At 37.8% G+C, this 22,013-nt stretch overlaps 1 protein-coding gene across 1 annotated transcript in view; it reads left to right on the forward strand.

The window, feature by feature from the left end:
• Window positions 1-6,949, forward strand: part of LOC149168084 (uncharacterized) — a 110,007-nt gene extending 103,058 nt beyond the window's left edge. The window contains exons 4-5 of the mRNA XM_089428112.1: window positions 5,690-5,882; window positions 6,207-6,949. Coding sequence (XP_089284238.1) covers window positions 5,690-5,882; window positions 6,207-6,667 — 654 coding nt within the window. The 3' untranslated portion in view covers window positions 6,668-6,949. The remainder of the gene's footprint in view (window positions 1-5,689; window positions 5,883-6,206) is intronic.
• Window positions 6,950-22,013: the final 15,064 nt, after the last annotated feature.

Consider the following 22,013-nt stretch of genomic DNA (forward strand, 5'->3'; position numbering starts at 1 on the left):
CTACCATCACTTATCGACTCTATGATGTGATGGGAAATCCCACCTGGATCCCAACAACAATCTAGCCCTCGTGTCCCTCTGGTAATCCATGGCCTCTACTGAAATGTGGCTATGGATGTATCCATCCGCCTAGCTTGCTCCATCGAGTACTAGCTCAATGCCTCTCGCCATTCAATCCCAAAGGAGGGATTGAATGTACAATCCGTTGTGGAAGGAACAAGCCCTCCAAGCTGATGCAGTGTCATGCTTAGCTCATGTCGCTCAAGCCTGCTAACCTGGCCATCCCCTCGGGTAAGTCTAGACAAATTTGCCTCCCTCAATCCAATGTGTAAGGGTGGGATAATAACGCTGTAGATCCCATTAGTGTGCCTCTGAAGCGAACTATGTTGAAATCCCAACGCGTGGCCTCTATGCTGCGCCTCATCAATGGCTAGCCCAAAGGATGGCTGCACATCCTCCTCCATCATGGATTCAACATGAGCCTCCAACTGCTCCTCCATAGACAACCCAACACACAAGACATGCTCACCAGTTAGCTGCAAGTGACTGTTGTCTGACAACTCTGTCATAGATCTAGATGCCTTTGTACCTATCGTCTCCTCAACAATGGTGGAGATGTCTCTTGACACCTCATCAAGCTGTGGTGCGTTGCTATCACCTGAGAACTCGGTCACAACCCCGAATACCTCATCAATGGATACCTCAACAACGGATGGCATCTCATCAACGAGTGTATGCTCAACTGTCTCCTTGCTAACCATGGCCCCTTCAAATACTCTTTCATCTTCTGCCTTAATCCTCTTCATCAACCCTGCATAATTCCACTGAATTCCCACTGATTTGTTCATGTCTCTTAGTTCATAGAACTCCCAAAAAGAGAGGGACGCTTGAATGCTATGTCCCAATCATTGATATGCCCTCCAATTTGCTGCCAACAACTCCACATAAGTTGCAATAATGTCTTACCATCTTGATGCATTATCCACAATTTTGGGCATAGTGGATTCGTTGTATAATTGAGAATTGTCCTGATTCCCAATTGTTGTTTGAATCAACTGCTTCCCCACATCAATAATCATTTGTTGCATCCTAATCACCTCATTCAAGGTTACTGCCATGTTGTTTGATTTTAACCTTTCTTTGGATCCCATGATTTTTATTTATTTATTTATTCTAGTCTTGTCATAGAATGAAGGGTTTCGCACAGGTTGAGCCAAGATTATGGCTCTGATACCACTGTAATGTTCCAAAAAGGAAATAACAGTGATAAACAAAGCAAAATACCATACAACACTGAAATATTTAAACAACAATCAAACACCCACAATTTACACTAGAACTGCACCAAAATTCAGCCATTTTATTATATATGGAGAAGAGTACAATGCATGAAATGTGTGCACTTGGGCTTGCCAAAGCAAGCTAAACAATCCCAGGTGAGAAAGATGCTACCTGGATGCAGAGGAAAGACTTCTACTCAATGTCCTGTGTTGGTCCTGGAAGTTTTGCAACTGTTGGCTGGAAGAAATCCCTGCTTGAGCCTCCAAAAGTGTTCAGAAAATTCTGCCAAAGTAATCTTGAGCTCTCCACTAATAACCTTGAAAAACCCAGAAAGGGTTTGGGCATATTTTACCGACCACCTGCGACCCAAAATTTAAGCTCACATATCCTAACTAGTTGCCAAATAATCATGTTGTTTTGGGGCACCAAAACTCCTCCAAAAATTGTACAAAATTAGGAGCAAACTCCCTAACCCCTAACCAATGTTTTAAAACTCCGACTTCGACTCTGACTCGATATCGACTCGGCCGGCTCGATTTCAGTGACTCGGTCGTTGTAAAAAATACATTAAATATTTATTTTTTATAAAACCACATAATTTTAAAGATTTTCATTCATGTTTCCAAACACACAGCATTAGAATATAGATAGAAGACAACATATGATCAAAGTAGGCTCATGAATATATCCATTATATCAAAATGGCACCCAGTGCACTGTCCAATACATACACGATGATGATATAGAGATCAAAACAAAAACACATAACCAAGGAGGCTATAAATGGCCTCTACAACAAAAGTCTGTGACCAGTACCACTGGCTACTGCTAGAGTTGCCAACATCATCTGGCTCAGTGTTACTTGGGAGCGGGAGCGAAAGTGGGGAGCGAGAGCGAAAACGGGAGCGGGAGCGACATTTTCAGAAGCTCCTGGTTTGGGAGCGAATCCCAGAGGAGTTCGACAACCAATGTCACTAACATCAAGGTACATAGAGGGATTGGTGCTCTTGATTAAATATGAGTTCCATACCCTAATAAATGACAAAATTCGATGGAAACATTGCAATCCTCCAATCCTCAAATCCTGAAACACTGATAAGTTTGCTGGATTTTGAATGAAATCTAAAATTCTACTTTCGCCATATGAAATCCAATGAGGCCGGAACCACTCTCAAACATCCCGAGTCATTTCATGGTAATGTTAAAAATTTAAGTAAAAGGATGAAAATGAAGATTAAGGAGAATGTCACTTTTACTTATTTAACATTACCATGAAATTTGAATAGCATATCAATACTAGGAGAGGGGAATGGATCCCAAATAGCATTTAACTAATTTAGAAAATACCTTGGAGTCCCCAACACTCGGCTAATAGTTAATTTTTTTTTAAAAAAATATGAAAAATCGCATTTTTTTTGGGGTTACAGGCCGCATTCATTGACTCGGCCGACTTATTGTGGAACCGGCCGGGTTGACCGAGTCATGACTGACTCGGCCTCTCGTTCTGTTTTTTCTGCAGGGTCACAAAAATCCCAACAACTCGGATCAACTCGGCGGTTTCGGATTCGATTCGGCCGTTTTTTAAAACATTGCCCCTAACCGAAAAAACCCAGAAAGGAATTGGGCTAATTCTGACCTCCCGTAATTACCCAATTTTTGGTGCTATGCCCTTCCTAGCAAAAATTGCGTCTCCCCACACTTCAGTTGCTAGATTTCAATCTGCTGTAGAACTGCCTTGGAAATTACCTCCTGAGATGTGAGTGGATTTCCTTCCCAAAAATCCGCACAAGCATGAAGTATTCAGCCCCACGAATTTTACCTAGTGTCACTACTGCGTAGGCCCTAGAGTGTCATATTTGGCTTTCAGAAAAGCTGCAACTTCCGACTCTGAAAGTCTCCACAAATGCTAGTCCAACTTGAGGGAAATTTCTTCTAAATTCTCAGGCCAAAATACCCCTTTTCTCTTCCCCAACTTAGTGGTACGATTTTGATCCATGTGTCGTCCCTTGAAATTGAACTAACTGACAAATGGGCTGAAAGGTACCACAATCTCCAACAAATTTACTTCCCACTGAGTTCAGAAATTCCTCCTTAGGGTGGCACTCGAAGTCCACCGAAAGAGAGGTTGGAATTCCCGTTTGGGAATGCCTTGTGCTAAACAACATAGGTTGTCTTGGTTAAGCAACTCAAGAGAACTAGAGTTGATTTGTAAAAAGATCAAAGATGCCAAATGGAGGCCCCCAAGCTCTATTTATAATTGTTGGCCTTCTCTCCCTTGGTGTTCCTCACCTTCCACTAATTCACACCCCTTCCTTTCTCTCTCTCTTCTCACTAGTGCGATTTGCCACTTGGGTCGAACTTCTATCCTTGTCCCAATGCCGGAATTGCCTCCTATTCCAAAAATCGTCTCTAATTTGGAAAATCAAAATTGGGGATATTACACGGGGGCTACTGCATGAGCCATGTTGAGACCATTTCCTGCTGCTATTGTCTTCTCGAGGAGGGGATTTATTGCTTGTACAAACAATGTTGCCCTAGTGGCCTTTTAGGTTGTGTAGGTGGTCTATTTCCACAACCAACCTGATACTCACATGAAGTTGGTTATAATAATGCTAGCACAGATTCATCTTAACCCTGGATCTGTTACACTGATTGGTATGAAAAAGCTGAAAATGCCAATGTCAATGTTTCAGTCACAACCACACAACAGTTAGTTAATTACACCAAGTGGGAGTGAGAACAATGAGATCATTACCTTGGTTGATATGGCACCAAAGTTGCATGATACAGGGAAATGGGTACGTGTTTCTGAAATGAAAATGCACTGGAAACATGACTCTCCTAAAATTTGGAAATGGAGAAACACTATATATATATATAGCACATTATATTGAGACATGAAAAGAAAACTTTATAAATAAATGAGCAAGAACATTTAAATGACAATCATAAATGTCAAGCAAGTTTCCATCATCACTTATATTGGGAATCGGGATTCTCGTCATTAGTATCACCCTTTGCCTCTACCTCTATCCTCTAGAGACATTAGTCAACAACACCCAATTTTGATGAACCTACCTAATTCAAGCTTTAAAATATGGTAGGAAAATCTTAACATGCCTAATCATGCCTAATCAGTGATTTTTTGCTTGGGTGAAGAGTACATTTTTGTTAACGCCAGGACAAAGGAGTCCAAAAATCATTATCACTAACATAAGGTACATAAAGGGCTTGGTGCTCTTCATTAAATGCCAGTCCGATACCCTCATATGTGGTAGAATCTAATGAAAATGTTGCAATCCTACTAATCCAGAAATCCTGAAAATTGTTGTCTGTTGAATTTTAATTGAGATATGAAATTCTACTTTCTCCATATGAAATCCCTTGAAGTTGGAACCACTCTCAAATATCCTGAAACAATTAATGCTAATGTTAAACATTTAAGTAAAAGTTCATATTTGCTTTATCTTATAAAGAAAAATTTCTGGTCTTAGAGGCTTCTATCTTCTGTTTAGGTGCATTTTCCGGTTGCCTGGTTATCCAGATGCACAAATCCAGATCTATGTATCTTGTTTTTTATATTTCCTTAATATAATCCATGTCGGTTTTTCCTTCTGAAAAAAAAAGTCTCTCATTAATTCATAGTTAGCCTCTACTTAGGAATTAAAACCAAAAATTTGGGTCCCAACAATCAAATTAAGGCAAAGTCGAACAATTTTTTTTGGAAATGCGCTGTACGGACACTGAAACACGTTTCCCACAAGTGAAATGCGTTTCAAGTGCATTTCAGTGTTTTGGTATGGAAACATGACTGATACGAGGGTGCGGGGCACATGTTTCTCGCAACATAGTATGGCATCATAGAGTCCTTGGCAGATCTTGGTGCATAACAGATCTGGGGTTAAGATGGATCTGTGCTGATTCTTAGTTGTTGAAAATTGGTTATAACTTCTGTTCTTAAAATCTTCCAATTGTTGTTTTTACAAGAAAAGAAGAAACCCAATTTGCTTGATTGTAATTTTTTTTAGGGGGACTAAAACCCATTGTGCTTAATATTTAATAAGTTCGAACTTTTAAAAAGTATCAAAAGTATGGAAGTTCTTTTGTAATTAGTTCTCTTGACATACATCTTTGCCGTACGATCTGATAAAAATGTCATAATATGAAAACCTAAAAGAACTGTCTCATTTAAAATATATAATTTTTACAGGAAAGGAGTCCCCTCTAGCTACATTTTAGAAGAATCTGAACAATTATATCTTCCTTCAATGGGGAGGCTTGTTTCTATCAAAGGTTCAGAGTAAAATGTTTCGGGCATAATAGAGGAAGTTATCTGTCTTATATAAATGGTGATACCAGTTTGTGGGAGGAGTCTGGCAGAAGACTGACAAATCAAGGTACATGACAGGCAAGTCTAAAAGCAGAAGACATATTAAACTTTTGGCATGAAGCAGAACTAGGCCGCATTCTGCGTGATTATGGTGAAGAAAGTAGGTGGCAGATATTACAGAGAAAGATTGCAGAAGCCCGTTTAGCTGGTGGTATACATTCTACTTCAGAATTGGTGGAGCTTGTGCGAAGAAATATTTACAAAATTTCAGGTATGAATTGCCAAAATGACACCCGTCACATTTTTTATTGGTATATTGAGTGTATAGACAATATTTATCAGCTAGTTGATCATATGTTGGACCAAAGATGAGTTGTAACATTTGTTAGCGTGACTTGCTTTTACTGCTTTTTCTATGCCTTAATATTCAGTTTCAGATTCCGAAATCTAAGCCATTCTCACTAAACTGATTGCATTTCTCATAAATATATAAAGATGAGTAATTTATTTTTTCTGACGATATCTATTTTGATTGGTATGCTGAGCTATAGTTTTCTGGGCACATATATTGCTAATTGTGTAACGATATATGCAGGGAGGCAAGGATGGATGAAAACATCAATTCGTGTCTTTCAAGCATTGAGAATCGCTGTGAATGATGAGCTGAAAACGTTGGAAAGTACCCTTTCAGATGCTTTCTCATGTCTGTCGCCAAAAGGAAGGCTGGCAGTTATCTCCTTTCATAGCTTAGAGGACAGAATAGTAAAACAGTCTTTTTTGAACATTATTAACAAGGATCCTTCCAACATCAGTAACATAGAAACTGTTGAAACCTTTGGCCATATCCCTGGTGAGACCAGATACAATAAACATAGACGGAAGGCATTAGCTTTAGAGTCTTGTGCTCAAGGTTCCAGTGAAGAATGGAGCAAACATAGAAAAGAAGGAAAGTATGCTACAATTCTAACAAAAAGGCCTATAAGACCAACTATAGAAGAGGAGAGTGTAAATCGGAGATGTAGAAGTGCAAAATTGAGAGTTATAGAGAAAAATTAAGCGGAACTGATACATATTTGGACATGGGGATGCATATGAATTTTTCAAGGTTCTTGTTTATTTTGTAATTTCAGGTGTGGTAAGTTTAATCTTCTACATGCCACGTCATTCATGCAGCTATAGCAAGGCTTTTATTATACTAAATAATCATGCACTGAGTCTTGAATTTTTGAAGTTGCAGTTTAGTTGTTTTAACCTGTGTCACCGGGTTTGTATTTGTGCCCATATATGAAGATGGAATATTAGTTGGAGTCAAAGAATTCAGAGAAAAAGTCAGAATTGAATCAGAAGCTATATATGTGAGATATTTTCTGTAATATGTTGCAACTATAGTTCAAAGAAATTAACGTAAAAATAACGTTAAATTTTCGTCCTTGCCAGTGAAATATCATCCCTTTATAAATGGAACGAACATTGTATATTTCCTTAACAATAATAACATTTCAAAAGTTTTAAAACTAAATAAATGTCAAACTTAAGAATTAAAAAGTTTAAACTATAATGCTTTATGCTTATTAAGCATTATACGATACATGAATTTTATTTAGAAGCCAGAAACATTGAAGGTTGGTGACAGATAGGTAATTGATCTCCATCCTTAGTTTTTGATGGTTTGATTACAAGTCATTATTGTCAACAACAGAGCAACTGAATGATTAGTTGCTGTATCGTAGGAGATCTTTAAGATGTTTTGTTTAAGAAAAACCAACAATATCATCGGAACTAAATAATGGTCATTCATATTCCAACACCATCCGCATATTTTAAGAAGACCTAGATTGCCTGAAGTTGAAAAACTGAGCAAATCAAAGTTGAACTTTATTTTGTTGGAAGGAAATGAGCTCACTGGATAGGTTAATTTTGTCTACTTATTAACTCATTTTAAAACTTTGTTCAGGTTTTGCAAAATAAATTTGGAGTTTTAAGAATAGCGTGAATGGGATTTCAATGAGGTTCAATTTACATTATAATTACAGCAAAATGACCATATATGGTCAAGGATTTTAGCTCTTGGATATTGTATCATACCGATTTCATTTATGGTACAATTAGATTCTGAAAATGGTCAAGATTTGTTTATATTTGACCTTTTTAAGAAGAAGAATGAGCATGGCTATATCAAGTCATACCAAGATTGATAACATAACTGACGATGAGTTAATATTTTATAAGATGCCTTAAAGCTAGTTATTATTATTGTCATTATAAGATCATTTATATAGCCACGTGCCACCTCTTCATCAAAACTTATTCAACTTTTCTATTGTTCTCTCTTAAAAATATTGATAACATAACCAATAATGAGTTGATATTCTTTTGGAAGTTTGATTATTCTTCTTATTATAAGTAATTTATATATGTAGCCATCTATTATCTTTTCATGAAAGGTTGATCTTTTTTTTTGGTTCTCTCTTAGCTGCCCTTTGTTTAGTGAAGGTTATCTACATGAGGAAAAGATTTTTCATTCATTGCCACAAGCAAGTGTGAAAATTTCTAACACGAAATTTTACTGTAGTGATTGATTTATTTCTCCTACTTAAATAAGTTATTTACAAAACCCTTCAGTAAACATCAAAATAAATTCCACTGTAGTTATCGCATAATAGCATAGAGAAAATAATAGTGATATACAAACACAAGAATCAATCACATCAACACAGTTATTTTTGGACAATTGTCTTCGAAAAAACCCAATGTAGGAAAACCGGTGCAACAATTGAGGGTTTATTTATTATTCTTCAACAACAATATCTTTACAAGGAACGATTTTACAGAATATAGAGACACTTGTGAGAGAAACACCTTAGACAATTTTTCCCCTTGCTCTGGAGAAATTCTGACACCCCGGAGACCCTTCAGCCTTCACTGTGTCACTTCTTCGTGAGGCCTACGTGAGGATTGCGTCCCTTACTGCGTTGTCTCTCTGATCTTCCCTCTGCGTTGTCCCTCCGATGCTTTGTGTCACCTCCTCCTCAGTCTCTGACTGATGCTAATGCCCTCCTCTTCCTTCACCCTGCAACTCTCCCTTTGAAGTCAAACTCCTCTTTGAGAATCGATTTCCCTCGGGTTGTTGAGTATTTGCCCGTTGTATCTCCAAATGACTCTCAAGTCTTCTCTTATACTTTTCCTGTTGATGAATCAACAACCGAGATTAAGTCCCTAATCAACGACTAAGATTAAATTAGACTTGATCCTCATCTCTTAGAAGCTTCTCACCCATACTTTCATTAATACTCATTAATATTTTTATTTTCCTAAGTTTAGACTTAGGAACCCCATTAAAAATATTAATTATTTTAATAAAATACAATCCGGGTGGAATTTCTCCAAATGATTTCTGGGTCTTGGAGATCTCATGTGTTTTAGCCCCTCCACAAAATTTCGGAGCTAGAGCACATTTGATACTACCAAAAATCAACAGTGAGGATACTTCCCAACAGAAGTATCACACTGATCCACGACATCGGTCCTCTGCGCTGTTGATGCTCGGCCTGCTGCCTCTCATCTACTGCGCTGCTGCAACCTGTATTGCTGCCCATGACATTGCCACTGTCACTGCTACATCTGTACTGCAGCTCCCTCTAAATATGCTGCATCATGCTGCCCATAGCATTGCCATTGCAACTACTGCACTGCAACTCCCTGTACTATCTGCTTCTGCTACTGAAATAGATTCTCAATCATCCCCATCTTCTCGTTGAAATAAACAAACTTTGTTCTTCTTAGAGCCTTGGTGAGAATGTCTGCCACCTGTTCTCCTATCGGAGTATACCGTAACTGTACTGCCCCTCGTTGGACACAGTTTTTGATAAAGTGACACCTAATGTCAATGTGCTTCGACCGATCATGAAAAACTGGATTCTCAGAGAGCTTGATGCAACTCTGATTATCACACAAAATATTGGTCGCTTCCATCCTTCTCCTGAATAGATTCACAAGCAACTTCCTAAGCCATATGGCTTCACACGATTTTGTGCTAGCTACCATATATTCAGTGTCAGCTGAGCTCAAAGCTATGAATTTCTGTTTCCTACTACACCAGGAGGTCATTCTTGATCCAATGTTGAAATAGTACTCAGTGGTACTTTTCTGATTTACTGAACTTCCAACCCAATTTGCGTTAGTGAACCCACTTAGCCTGACGTCATTGCCTCCACTCAACCTGATGTCATTGCTTCGGGTGTACATTAGTCCATGCTCGACTGTTCCTCGTATATATTTGAGAACATGCTTGGCTGCTGCCCAGTGCGCCCTCTTCGGTTCCACCATGAACTGATTGAGGGTGTTGACAACGTAACAAATGTTTGGCCTGGTATTGACCAGATACATCAAGGACCCTATGAGCTGCCTGTACAAGGTGGGATCGACTTCTTTATCTTTAGATGCATCAATCTTCTTCCAGTTGGTAATCATTGGAGTAGCCATAGGTCTACAGTCCTGCATTCTGAACCTTTTCAAAATTTCTGTAGCATATCTCCCTTGTCCAAGGAAAATTCCATCCTTCTGCTGCCAAACTTCCAACCCCAGAAAATAATGCATCCGCCCCAAATCCTTCATGTCAAATTCTATAGCTAGGTTTTCCTTGCAATCTTTGATGAGCCTGAATGAACCTGTTAGAAAAAGATCATCCACATATAACACCAGAATTAGATGCTCATTCTCTACAATCAGATAGTAGAGGTTGGGATCCGCATCACTCTTAACAAATCCCATCTTTTGTAATTAACCATCAATTCGATCGTACCATGCTCTAAGCACCTGTTTAAGCCCATACAAGGCTTTCTTCAACATGCATACATGAGATTTCTTCTCATGTGTCTCAAAACCCTTTAGTTGTTCAATGGATACTTCTTCTTCTATCACCCCATTCAAGAATGCAGTTTTGATGTTCATCTGGTGAATCTCCCACCCATCTGTGCTGCAAGGGAGATCACAGATCTAATAGAAGCATACCTGGCTACTGGGGTGAAGGTTTCTTCGTAGTTTATCACTTCCTTCGAAGCATATCCCTTAGCCACGAACCTGACTTTGTATTTTTCCACACTACCATTTGCAACATATTTGACTTTGTAGATCCATCTCGAACCTATAACTGACCTGTCCTGAGGCTTAGGTACCACTTCCCAGATCATCATTGACCATTATAGAACTGTATTCTTCCACCATAGCATCTACCCATACTTGATGCTGAACGACCTTTTGAAAACTAGAGGGTTCTCCAACCCGAGCCACCAAGGCTTGGAACCTATTTGGCTATCTACGCTCCCTTTTCTTGTTCCTAGGAGCTCCAACGAAATCCTCTGCATCCCATAGTATCTGTCGAAGTTCCCGACTCATTCTTCCACTGGTAGTGGGTAGATCTATTTGCTCCTCTTCCTGAGACTCCACCTGTTGTGATACCTCTGGAATTTTGTCTTTAGGAGAAATACTGGTGTTGGTTTCTGCTGGTCAAAGTGGCTGGACCAATGGATCATCCTTTGACTGCTCTTCGGAAGGCATTTCTCGGGATTTCCTGAAAGCTTTGTCCTCCATGAACTTTACATCCCATCGAACTATGATCTTCATATTTCCCATAAGATAGACTCTATATGCTTTAACATTCTCACGATATCCCACAAGATATCATTTTTCTACAGTTTGATCCAATTTCTTTCTCTTTTCTTTGGGTATATGGCAGTATGCCAAACTCCCAAATATTCTGAAATGACTCACCTCAAGATTCTTACCAGTGAAGACACTCTCCAGAGTAATCTTACCTAATGCCCTGTGAGGAGTCTTGTTCTGGACATACACTGCTGTGCTGCATGCTTCTGCCCATAGAAATTTGGGCATATCCTGATCATACAACATCGCCCTTGCTGCTTCAACAATAGTCTTGTTCTTCTTCTCTGCTACTCCATTCTGCTTCAGATTATAAGGAGTTGTCCTTTCTCTTCTGATGCCTTCCCTTGCACAAAAATTAGTGAAGTCTTTATCAATGTATTCTTCACGATTGTTTGAGTGCAACACTTTTATCCTCTTCCTTGTCAAATTCTCAACCAGAGCCTTAAACTCTTTGAATCGATCAAAAACCTCATCCTTGGTTTTTAGAAAGTAGATCCATGTCTTCTTGGAATGGTCATCAGACGAAGTATTCGGCACCACTAAGAGCTTTGTGGACATGGGTCTGCAGATATCTGAGTGTATCAATTCCAGAACACTCTTAGCCCTACTGTTACTTCTAGAATAAACTGATTGGCGTAGTTGCCTAGTGCGCACTCTCTGCATACATCGTCTTGTTTGGTACTCAACTCTGGAACTCCTGTGACGGTTCTTCCTAGAATCCTTAGAGCCCCATGGTGCAAGTGTCCCATCCTTCTGTGCCATAGTTCATTCAAATCATTTTCCCCACTGCTGCATATCAGTGCCATTGGAGATTCTAGCTGTACCTTATACAACTTGTTACTTCTGACTCCAATTTGGGCCTTCTTTTTCCAACTCGGATGTTTGCCATATACTTTCTTCCCAGTGAAGAAAACATCATAGCCCTTGTTTTGTAACTGAGATACAGAGAGTAAGTTCACCCCCACTCCTGGCACATGCAACACATTGGTCGCTCGAAGCTGATCCCTTGCTTTTGTTTGAAAGATTATAGTACCTCTCCCTACAGGGGTACATTTTGACTTATTTTCCATGGTGATTTGGAAGTTCATCTGTTCTTCCTGATAGCTTGAAAACATTCTCGTATTCCTGTAATGTGTGCAGAAGCTCCACTGTCAATATACCAAACCTCAGAGGAAGCAGAACTTGCTAAGCAAGTGACTTCTTCTTCTACTCTGGAAGCTAACGTAGAATAGTCGTAATCCATATTCTTAGTGCTTTCCTCTTTTCGGGGAAAACTGCGTGAGTCCTTTTGAGTTGTTACCCCAACATCATGCTCCCGACTCATTGCAGATTCTCTAACCCTGTTGCTCAACCTCGCTCTGATACCATGTGAAAAATTCTAACACGAAATTCTACTGTAGTAACTGATTTATTTATCCTACTTAAATAAGTTTATTACAAAACCCTTCAGTAAACATCAAAATAAATTCTACTGCAGTTGTCACATAATAGCATAGAGAAAATAACAGTGATATACAAGCACAAGAATCAATCACATCAACACAATTATTTTTGGACAATTGTCCTCGGAAAAACCCAATGCGAAAACACTGGTGCAATAGATGAGGGTTTATTTATTATTATTCAACAACAATCTCTTTACAAGGAACCATTTTATAGAATATAGAGACACCTCAGAGAGAAACACTTCAGACAATTTTTCCCCTTACTCTAGAGAAATTCTGACACCTCGGAGACCCTTCAGCCTTCACTGCGTCACCTCTGTGTCACTTTTACGTGAGGCCTGCGTGAGGACTGCGTCCCTTGTTGCGCTGTCTCTTTGATCTTCCCTTTGCGCTGTCCCTCTGATGCTCTGCGTCACCTCCTTCTCTGTCTCTGACTGATGCTGATGCCCCCCTCTTCCTTCACCCTGCAACTCTCCTTCTGAAATCCAACTCCTTGAGAATCGATTTCCCTCGGGTTACTAATTATTTGCACGATGTATCTCCAAATGACTCTCAAGTCTTCTCTTATACTTTTCCTGTTGATGAACCAATGACCGAGATTAAGTCCTTAATCAACGGCTAAGATTAAATTAGACTTGATCCTCGTCTTTTAGAAGCTTCTCACCCATACTTTCATTAATACTCGTTAATATTTTTTTTTCTTAAGTTTAGACTTAAGGACCCCATTAAAAATATTAATTATTTTAATAAAATACAATCCATGTGGAATTTCTCCAAACGACTTCTGGGTCTTGGAGATCTCATGTGTTCTAGACCCTCCACAAAATTTTGGAGCTAGAGCACATCTAATGCTACCAAAAATCAACAGCAAGGTTAGTGCATGAAATTATATGCTTAATTCTTCAAATCCATATGATCGCATGTATGATTGTTTTTCTAATTTGTCTTGTGAACTCAATCCAATTAGCAATATTAATTAATTCACCACTCAAAAGTTGATCTAGGTAGATATTGGTGGCCCACCGCCTATTCCACTTGGACCCTCAACACTATTTATATATATATATATATATATATATATATATATTTATTTTTATTTATTTTATTTATTTAAATTTAAATTTTATTTATTTATTATTATTATTATTATTTTTTTTTTTTTTTTTTCAGTTCCCTAATTTCCAACACAATTTCTTATTTTGACATTTTTCTATTTTTGGTAGTTTTTCGGGCCCTGAACTTTTAGCGTTGTTTTGAGGCCTTAAATGACATATTTTGGGCAAACAGGCAAACACGAAGCCAACAACTTAGCGTTTGTAAAATTTGTTGTCCTCAAATGGACTTTTTTAACGAGTTATCATGCACGCCAAACAAAGATCGTATGTCAAAGTTACTACCTCGGGAAGTTGACGTTCTAACTAACCCCAACAGGGCCCCCAAGCTTTGGCACTTCATATATTAGGGTTAGGTTTTTGGATGTTTAGGGTTTTCTATTATTTCTTGATAATAAAAGGTCTAAGAATCGTCACATCTCTTCTCAGAGATAAGCTACCATCACTCGAGCTAGTTTGTTTCCTTTCTGGATGTAAACATCTTCCAACAATCACTATTTATTAATTGAAGTTCTTTTTACTAATCCAAGTGGATATTGGTGGCCACCCACCTATTCCACTTGGACTCCCAACACTGTTTCCTTTCAGTTTCCTAATTTCCAACACAGTTTCCTATTTCGTCAATTTTCTATTTTTTGTAGTTTTTGTGTCGTGAACTTCCAAAGTCGTTTTGAGGACCTAAACGACGTTTTTTTGGTGAAATGGACAAATAGAAGGCTTGTCAGCTACGTTTGCAGTTGGATTTTGTTTTCCTCAAATAGACCTTTCTAATGAGGTATCATGCATGCCAAATGAAGATTGTATGCGAAATTTATGACCTCGGGAACTTGATGTTCCAACTAACCCTAGCGGGACCCACAAAATTTTGGCGCTTCATCTCCCATGGTTAGGTTTTTGGATGTTTAGGGTTTTCAATTGTTTCTTGATAATAAAAATGCCTAAGAACCTCATTGTAACTCAGTTTAGAAGGCGTGTAGCCGTCACATCTCTTCTCGGATCTAAGCTACCATTGCCCAAACTAGTTTGTTTCCTTTCTGCATGTAAACAAAACTTCAATTAGTAAATAACAACTACTGGAAGCTGTTTACATAAAGAAAGGAAAAAAATTAGCTCGAATGATGGTAGCTTATCCCTGAGAAAATATGTGACAAATATTGCCTTCTGAATTGAGTTACAATGAGACTCGTGGGTTTTTTTAATCATCAAGAAACAATGAAAAACCCAAAACATCCAAAACCGTAAGAGATGAAGCGGCAAAAGCTTGTGGTTAGTTGGAACATCAACTTCTTGGGGTCATAACTTTGACATATGATCTCTGTTTGGCACGAACGATAACTTGTTAGAAAGGTCTATCCAAGGATACAAATTTTTCATTGTTTGTTTCCCAAAAAAACGTTGTTTAGGGCCTCAAAACGGCTTCGAAATTTCAGGACCCAAAAAAATGCCAAAAATAGAAAACCACTGAAATGGGAAACTGTGTTGGAAATTAAGAAGCTGGAAGGAAACAACGCTGGGGTCCAAGTGGAATAGGCAGGTGACCACCAATATTCACCTAGTTCAAAAGTCAAGTTGGGGTTTATTTAAGAATAAACTGTCTTTTTTCAATTATTAAATATACCACAAGCAAGAAATACAAATAAAAACAAGGCATTCATGTTTGTTTGACATTGTTGTAAAGGTGTGATTTATGAATAACAATTAACAAACAACTACTCAGGGTGTTCCATTACCACTTCCAACATAAAATCTCTTGTAATTTATGAGAGGAATGTAGTGATATATTTGCTTTTGCTTAAGAATCAATGTTGATTTATGCTCTTATAGCCTGTTTGTCGTAGCAATAATATTTAATCCTTGGGAAATCATAAACTTATTACAATGTTTGGGGCCATGGAAGAGCTTGACAATGGGGTATCTATGTAATGTTGGAGGCACTATTTTCATCTCACTGGTTGGTTTGAGTTTGAGGTAGTTAAAATATAAATGCAATTAGGAGTTCTAGAGCAAAGGTAGATTATTACAATGAGAGTGGGAATGTTGCATAAAGCAGGATGATATTGATTTTTAGGGTTTACAATTTTAGGTATATAACTAATCAAAGGTTTAGATTGTAATGAACACTAATAGAGACATGAAAGCATATCTAAATTGAATGCGAATTAGATTGTAATGAAGTTAGGTATCGAGCATATTGTCAAGGAGATTTGTGGTTTAAAAGTTGTCGCTCAAAATTCTCTTAAACATAATATTTCTGAAATATTAAAATCAACCCTTCAAAGACATGGTGGACACTCTGGTATTACTAATTGCTAAAAATCAACAAATTAATGAAAATATGAGAGATGAAAAATATGCACTACTTTACCCATGCTCTTTAGATCTTTTTGAAACAATGAAATAAAATATGTTGAAATAAAATATCAGAAATAAAAAATAAAGGGGTGGACTTTCCTGTGTAATAATAGGAACTCGACTAGTGATGCCAATCTAAATTTTAGATACTCAATACACACACAACCTTTTAAGTCAAAAGCTTATTTTAATCCCTTCCCTTTTCTACCTTCCATAGTGGAAGGGTGGTTCAAATGTTAGAAATGGTAAAATAATTAGTCTTTACAAAATTATAATCACTTAATTAACTTGTACTATAAATAGTGTAGGTTAGATTAATCATCATAGAAATTTATAAAGAAAAATAAGTAATTTTTTAAACTATGTGCAAACAAGCCCTACAAGGACCTAATGAACTATTATGCTTATTGGTCTATTAACATTTCAGTTGAGCTAGCCTTATTAACATTTCAGTTGAGCTAGCCTAAATATAAAGTATAATAATAAAGCAAAGTCTATTTTATGATGATTTTTCCATCATCTATTAAAACTTGTATTTAGACCAACTCTGTAATAATGTTAATCGACCAGCTAGAATAATAGCTCATATATTGGCCCTTGGCCCTTTGTAGGGTCTCATCATTCCCCGTGGACTCACCATTTTATGATGATTGTCCATCATCATAAAATATAGTCTGTCTCACTATTAAAACTTGTATTTAGACCAACTCTGTAATAATGTTAATAGATCAGCTAGAATAATAGCTCATGTATTGGCCCTTGTAAGGTCTCATCATTCCCCTTGTATTAGTGGACTCACCTGGAGTGTACTTGGCAACAATCAAAGTGGGGGGACTTTGTATCGCTGGAATAAGATTGGTCTTCTTGGTCAAAGTTACCGTGTCGCTCCAACACACTCGAAATTGATAACATTCTCCATTGGGCATGATGGTGACATGTATATTTTCAAGTTTTCTTTGTTAATGTTTTGTGCTTAGACTTCAATATGATTTCTCTTTAAATTAGTAGTGTGTATTGTAGGATTTAAAAATGAACTTTTGTTTATGTCATAAGGGGGATTTTGAATTAATCTCAAACCTGTAAAATTTTCGTTAGTTTTAGGCTACCACATGTTCAACCACTTGTTTTCAATGCTTCATTCTTTTATCAAGCAAGCTAATAAAACCCTCCCACTTAAATAATTTGTGCTTGTCTCAACAATGTGCGTGGGATGGATTTCTTATGAATATCTTTAGGATTGTACCACGTTGTGTGTTTGTTTTATTTATAACATTTTGACACATGGCCTATTGTACTTGTAATTTTGTTCATAATGTAGGTTTAACAAAACTTCTTATTGAATGATGCTTTTAAATAACTCGAAGATTTTTTCTTCATAAAATTTCTAGGCCTCCTTCTTGTTCATGCCTTTGATGCTGGAGAAGGTTTGTGTTAATTCTCTTCTTCCTTTTGGTTTATCTTTTTTATTTTTTAATATTTTTTATACAAACTTTTTATATATTTAATAATTATTTTTTGAATCTTTTAATTTATTATTTTTTTTATACAACTTTTTATATATTCCATAATTGAATATAGAAAATGGTGAATAAAAGAGGTTAATAAATTAAAAGATTTATATAAAAAGGTGTATAAAAAAATTAATAAATTAAAAGATTTAAAAATGTTAATGAGTCTTTGATTGAGGAAGGACAATATTAAATTCATTTACTTTTTTACACTATTTTTTTATTTAAGGGTTCATTTTATTTTTTTGACAAATAATTCGTAACACTATTGGCTAATACAACAATAGGCAAAAGTTTTCTAATGGATCCCAATGGTTTGCTTTCAACTATTTCAAATTCATACCCTCAAACTTGTATGTTTTACTTTCAATTTTGTTTCATTTAACATTTGGATCAAGTATTTTATTAGTGAGGATATAGATAAACAAGCACGAGTTAAAGTTTGTGTGACGAGGTTAATGGTGGTAGGTGCCATTACAAATGGTAGGTGGTGCAATTTGAGTGTTTTCACCATGGTGTTATTCTAAGCAATGTCACTTGAATGGTGCCACTTGCAATTTGAGATAGCATATGCCATTCCTAATCTCCTTGTAAATATTCTTGAGTTAATGATTATGCTTGATGATAATTATCCTTAATTGTGATTCTTCTAGTATTTGATCCTCGAGTATTTTATTCGATGAGGATAAAGATTGTTGAGCACAAATGCATCCTTAGCTTGATGTGTGAAGAGGTTAACAATGGTAGTTGCTAGCTCAAATCACATGTGGCATGATTCAAGGGTTTCCATTATAACATTGTTCTAGTTGGAATTACTAAAATGGTGTCATTTTCCATGATTAATCTCCTCATAATATTGTTGAGATGACACAATCCCGGAGGATCCCAAAAAGCCTCAAAATTCAGGGTGCTAAAAATGTGATGGAAATAATGCCATGTCGAAGAGCTCGACGAAACGATTGCGTCGCAACTTGAACATGAAAAAACGGATTTTGTACGCGAAAGTTATTGTGTTTTGAAGTTTACATGGCATAAGGAAAAATGTTAGCAGGGCTGCCATGTGGCAACACCAAGAAGTGCCAAGTGGCACTGCATAGAAATTGACATGGAAAGTTTGTATGATGATGTGGCAAGATTAGATTGTGACACATGGCAAGAGTTGTATGCTGACATGGAAATACAAGCTTCATGGCATGATAGGTGGTGCACTGATGTGGCAATACATGTTATCATGGCATGAGAGGTGGCACATTGACGTGGCAACAGATTACATGGCACTAAGTTGGTATGACATGGGTGTTGACTGGGATATAGGTGGACTAGTAGGAACATGCCACTTGGCTCGATTAGAGGGCACCACATGGCACCTCGAGAATGTTGAATTTTGTAGCTATGATCGATATTCATATTAATATATTTTTATTGATGTACTGTTTATGTGAAGTGTGTTCTCCATGCTCAAAAGAAAATTATATTAGTCATATTTTATCAAAGGAAAAAAAAATTAAATTTCGAATTTTTGTTTTGACACCACAAGATGTCCAAGTCAACCCTCAAGTCTTCAAGTCGGCCCATATGTTTAAGGCACCCATTCGGCCTATTGATCACTATATATATGAGACACTCGTCCTCTTCTCCACCACTATTCGATCTGATCATTAAGACACAATATTTTCAAGCCATACGAAGGAGATTAAGGAGTAGAACGAAGAAGATCAATAAGAAAATTAGAGTCAAGTCTAGTCTTGTGAAGAAGTCGATTTTTCTATTGTTATTCTCTGAGGAATAGGGCTAAGATTTCTATGATTATTCTTTGTAGTTTAGGCTGAGAATCTTGTGGTTTATCTGTTGGAAAATGTAACTAGGTTTAGTCTTCATTAAATGTATTTAAGTCATCATGTAATGTACTTGTCAAAAGAATAAATAAAAGAATTATTATTATTATTATTATTATTATTATGATTATTATGATTATGACTTATTAAAGCATGGGTTTCATGCTTGGGTCATCATGTTTTAGGTCAAAGTCCCCTTTGAGGACTTCTAGGATTTATTCTAAGTCAATAGATTCATTGTACTTTTAAATGTGAAAATTCTATCACTGCAACATCTGATTTACTTGCCTACTTAATTTCAATAAGTTTTTTTTATGAAATTCCTTCAATAAATATTAAAATAAATTTTGTTGCAGATAACACACCATAATACAGAAACAAACACATGCAAAAGAATCAACACATCGACATAGATATTTTGGACAACAGTCCCCAGAAAAACCCAATGTGGGAAAACCGGTGCAGCAAGGGAGGATTTTATTATTCAACAATTCTTTAGTACAACCGGGTGCCAAACGACTTATCCAACAGAGAGAAAAATTCTCCAGCACTTCTCCCAATCCCAACATCAGCTTGGAGGACCTCTGCTTGGCTCCCAGACACTCCGTGTCAGCCCCTGCTTGTCTGCATCAGCCTTGGGCCTCTCTGCATCACCCACGCAGGCCCTCTAGTGACTACGCAGTCCCTGCTGCCTCAGCGTCTGCCTCTCCTGCCTATGCGCTGGTCTTCTATTACTGATCCTGACTCTCTACTCCATACTTGCTGCCTCCTGCTGCTCTCCAGACCACTAGTTCGAATTTCTCAGCTAACCCCGCTCCAGAAATCAAACTGACTGGTCTCCCTCAGTGTGTTCTCCAACTGACCCTCAAGCCTCTTCTTATACTTTTCTCGTTGGTCCATCAATGGCCGAGATTAAGTCCCTAATCAACGGCTAAGATTAGATCTAGCTTGATCCATGACTTTAGGACCATTCTAACTCAGATTTATATTAATTCACATTAATATTTTATTTTCCCTAAGTTTAGACTTAGGGACTCCATTAAAAATATTAATTATTTTAATATCTTCCAAACTGGTTAGATTCTGCCCAAACCATTTCTGGGTCTTGGAGATCTCATGTGCTTTAGCCTCTCCACCAATTTTCGTGGCTATATCACATCCGATGCTACCACAAATCAACACTCCCTCTTAGCGAGGAATGTGCTCTACTAATACTCCTCACTGAGTATCACCTTGATCATTCGGCATCAGTCCCTCTGCTGATGCTAAGCCTCCCTGCTCAACATCCTCTGCGTTGCTGTATCTTGTACTACTGCCCATGGCTCTGCTATTGCCACTACTGCATCTGTACGACAGCTCCATCTGTATCCGTGCTGTTGCTAGTCCTTTTCTCCCAACACTGCATCCACACTGCAACTCCCTCTGCATCCGTGCTACTATCACCCCCATTTCTACTACTGAAACAGGTTCTTTATCATCCCCATCTTTTCCCTAAAGTAATCAAACTTTGTTCTTCCAAGGGCCTTGGTGACGATGTCCACCACTTGTTCTCCTGTAGGAGTGTAGCTCAACTGTACAACTCCTCGTTGGACATAGTGTCTGACAAAGTGACACCGGATATCAATATGCTTTGACTGATCATGAAACACTGGATTCTTAGAGAGCTTGATGCAACTCTGATTATCACACATGATCCTGGTCGCCTCCATTTTCCTTCTGAATAGGTTCACAAGCAGTCTTCTAAGCCATATGGTCTCACACGAAGCTATGCTCGCTGCCATATATTCTGCCTTAGATGAGCTCAGAGCCACGGATTTCTATTTCCTACTGCACTAGGAAGTCATTCCTGATCCAATGTTGAAACAGTATCCAAAGGTACTTTTCCAATCCACTGAACTTCCTGCCCAATCTACATCAGTAAATCCTCTCAAGCTGATATCCTTACCCCTGTCATACAAGAGTCCATAATCGACTGTTACCTATAAATACCTAAGAACGTGTTTGGCTGCTGCCCAGTGTGCCCTCTTCGGTTTCACCATGAACTGACTGAGGGTGTTGACAGCGTAGCAAATGTCTGGCCTCGTATTGACTAGATACATCAGGGACCCTATGAGCTACATGTATAGGGTGGGATCAACATCCTTGTCTTCTGATGCATCAATCTTCTTCCAGTTGGTGATCATTGGAGTAGCCATGGGTCTACAGTCCTCCATCCTGAATCTTTTTAGGATTTCTGTAGCAAACCTCCCTTGCCCAAGGAAGATCTCTCCCTTATGCTGCTAAATTTCCAACCCTAGGAAGTAATGCATTATTCCCAAATCCTTCATATCGAATTTTGTGGCTAGATTCTTCTTGCAGTCCCTAATGAGCCTGGATGATTTTGTTAGAAAGAGATCATCCACATACAATACTAAGATTAGTGGCTCATTCTATATAACTAGATAGTAGAGATTCAGATCCGTGTAACTCTTGACAAATCCCATCTTCTG

The sequence above is a fragment of the Pinus tabuliformis genome, chromosome 4_2 (assembly GCF_031772625.1).
Source record: "Pinus tabuliformis cultivar Carrire ecotype Pingquan chromosome 4_2, CPIR1, whole genome shotgun sequence".
Taxonomy (NCBI): Eukaryota; Viridiplantae; Streptophyta; class Pinopsida; order Pinales; family Pinaceae; genus Pinus; species Pinus tabuliformis.